The sequence below is a fragment of the Contarinia nasturtii genome, unplaced genomic scaffold (assembly GCF_009176525.2).
Source record: "Contarinia nasturtii isolate CC-2019 unplaced genomic scaffold, AAFC_CNas_1.1 Cnas_scaffold_808, whole genome shotgun sequence".
NCBI lineage: Eukaryota > Metazoa > Arthropoda > Insecta > Diptera > Cecidomyiidae > Contarinia > Contarinia nasturtii.
Window position 1 is genome coordinate 172 of NW_022198155.1, and position 2,812 is coordinate 2,983.

Here is a 2,812-nt window from a genome sequence, read left to right on the forward strand (position 1 = left end):
ACATTTCATTTTGTTTTTTATTCTTGTTTCGTCTGTGATTATTTTGTTTTTTAAATTGAATTAGTTGAGAGCGTTGTATGATTGTCCTTGAATAAACAAAAAGAAAACGGTTCGAATATAATCATTTGGCTCAAAGAAAAGATGCTTTCTCGCCACTGTCAACATTGTAACAAACAGATTAATGCACCAAAAATGATATCGATTATCTACGCTTGGTTTGCATTTTGAACGTCATGCTCAAAATAAATTTCGAACCTAGCTGTATGTACATTTTATGCTGTTGCAATTTTACAATCATATTGCCGAAGACTTAATTGCAACCATTCTCATTATCACAAAAAAGCACAAAAATATATTTGCAAAATAAATCAATTTAAATGACAGTCAGGGGCTGCTCATTTTAGCTACTTTGCTTTTAACGCTGCTACCGATATGTCTTGACCCGCATCACCAACTTGAGCGCACAAAAATCCGTGAGATCACTTACATCGAAAATCCGCTAATTGTTCACAAAATCGCATTTCAGATCGGTTCAACTCCTGGTCGTTTGAAAAAAACAATTTTTGAAAAATCTGAAATTAATTGATAACATTTTTGTTTTTGTCATTATTAACAAATAATAATTAAGATTATTATTTTTTCTACCCTAATCTGTGTTAATTAAGCACAAAGTATTCAATTGATATACAATTATCGTGTTTGTTTGGTGGTTCAGGCGTCCAGATAAATTTGCATATAAATACAGCTTGCATTTCATCCAAAAATTCAGTTTCACAGTCTATTTTAGCAAGTGTACGAATTAACAAAAAACCAAAGCAGCCAAGATGAAAACCGATTTTTCGTTCAAAGGAATGTTGGTGCCAGGTTCGTATTGAATTATTCAAACAGTAAAATTCTTAACAAAATCTCAGTGATCATCATTTTTCGAAAAGAAATTGCAAGATTTCTTTCTATTTATTCACTTTTACCATTTATTTTTCAGTGTTTACTCCATTTTTGGATGACGAGTAAGTGTTGATTTGGAAAAAAGAAATTTTAATAAACATTACTGTAGGTTGCGTGTTAAACGTTCGATTATTTTATAGAAAACGCACCATCAACTTCGACGTCATCGACCGTTATGTCCAACACTTGAAGAACGCTGGAATGAATGGAATCTTGATTAATGGTATGATCGGTGAGGGTATGCTATTGTCGCTTGAGGAACGTATGCGTGTAACTGAGGTGTGGCTTGAAGCCGTTCGCAAATACGGTCTCGTGTTGATTGTCAACATTGGTGGCATCGATCTTCCAAGCATGTACAAATTGGCCGAACACGCTGAAAAACTGCAAGTCGACGCTGTCTTGGTTATGCCAGACCTCTTCTACAAGCCAATCGTTGAAGAAGATTTGGTGTTGTATTTGAAAGACCTCGTAAAGAAAATGCCAACGCGTCCAGTCTTATACTATCATACTCCATCGATGATTAAAGTTCGCTGTAAGTAACAACTTCCTTTCCCATTTGTTGCGTTGGTAGTTACAAATGAATCCCTTAGAATAAATCAACATTACTAGATAAATGTCTTCAAATGCGTTACTGAAAAAAGTCAGTCAGCAAAAGCGTTATAAAATATATGGACGATGTCACGCTTTTGTTGGCGAACTTTTTTATATAACGCGTCACATACAGTTTTTGACACTATTGCTGACGTACTTTTTTCTATAACGCATTTGAAGACATTTATCTAGTAATGCTGATTTATTTTAGGTGGCTCAAATATACTTCTCTTCAAAAACGCCTTTAATATGTTCGTATAAATTTTACAGTGGACATTTTTCGTTTGTTGAGCCTTTTGGATAGAGAAGTTCCAATGATTGCCGGAATTTATTGGGCTCATGATCAAATCGATCGTCTAGCGTTGATCAGAGAAAAATTACCACGTTACAACTACATCGTTGGCAGCATGGCATCGATGGTTGGATACATGTCTGAAGGTAGATAATTTTGTAATAATACCATTTACACGATCGATCTATTCCAGTAGTGTGCGAGTAAACATTTTCAGGGGGTGATTCCTCCCCCCCTCCGCACACTCTATGATGAAAAGTTAAAAATTCATAAAAAATGTATTCTCTTTCTCACCGACTTTAGGAATCGAAGCAATTTCATTGCCATTGATGAATATCTTGCCGGAATTAATTCGCGAATTGTATGATCTAATGATGAACCGTAAATTGAACGAAGCCATAATTGTTCACAAAAAATTGTTGAAACATATTTGGGAATTGTTGCAAGTCGATTCGGATCTGCGAGTTAATATCGATTTTATGTTAATATTGCGTCGTGAACTGGAGAAAATTGTACCAGCAATTAAATTGGGCCCACTGCGCAGGCCACACTTGAGCATGAATCATTGGTTGTTGTAATCAATTGAATACATCAAACAAACCGGTCGGACCCATGCATCTGCTAATGGTATCTGCTAATAGACAGTGCACATTAAAAATGTAAAAAAAGAATCAAACATAGTTGAAATGTAGAAAAAGCCTTTTTATGTCTGAATAAATGCAATTGAATCCGCAAAAAATCGGTTTTTCTTTGTTTTACGGAATGTTTGCTTCACCCAAAAGTGAATGCTTTGCCATTTTATTTTCAAGGACAAGTTTTTCTCTTAAGACTGTACGACAGAGATATAGTCGTTTAAATTCTTTCAATTCTAGTAGAAAAATAATGATTTCAAAGCAATGTGATCTCAATTTTGGTTCTTTGAAAAATGGTACATTTTGTACTGAAAATATAACTTCATTTCGGTCAGTATGGAAATGTGACAAT

General features: G+C 34.6%; 1 protein-coding gene across 1 annotated transcript; it reads left to right on the forward strand.

The window, feature by feature from the left end:
* The first annotated feature begins 753 nt into the window (after window positions 1-753).
* LOC116341840 (N-acetylneuraminate lyase B-like) lies at window positions 754-2,567 on the forward strand. The gene is made up of 5 exons (XM_031769145.1): window positions 754-864; window positions 983-1,007; window positions 1,086-1,477; window positions 1,807-1,974; window positions 2,132-2,567. The coding sequence occupies exons 1-5, from the start codon at window positions 825-827 to the stop codon at window positions 2,404-2,406; spliced, it is 900 nt and encodes a 299-aa protein (XP_031625005.1). The 5' UTR covers window positions 754-824; the 3' UTR covers window positions 2,407-2,567.
* The last annotated feature ends 245 nt before the right edge of the window (window positions 2,568-2,812 follow it).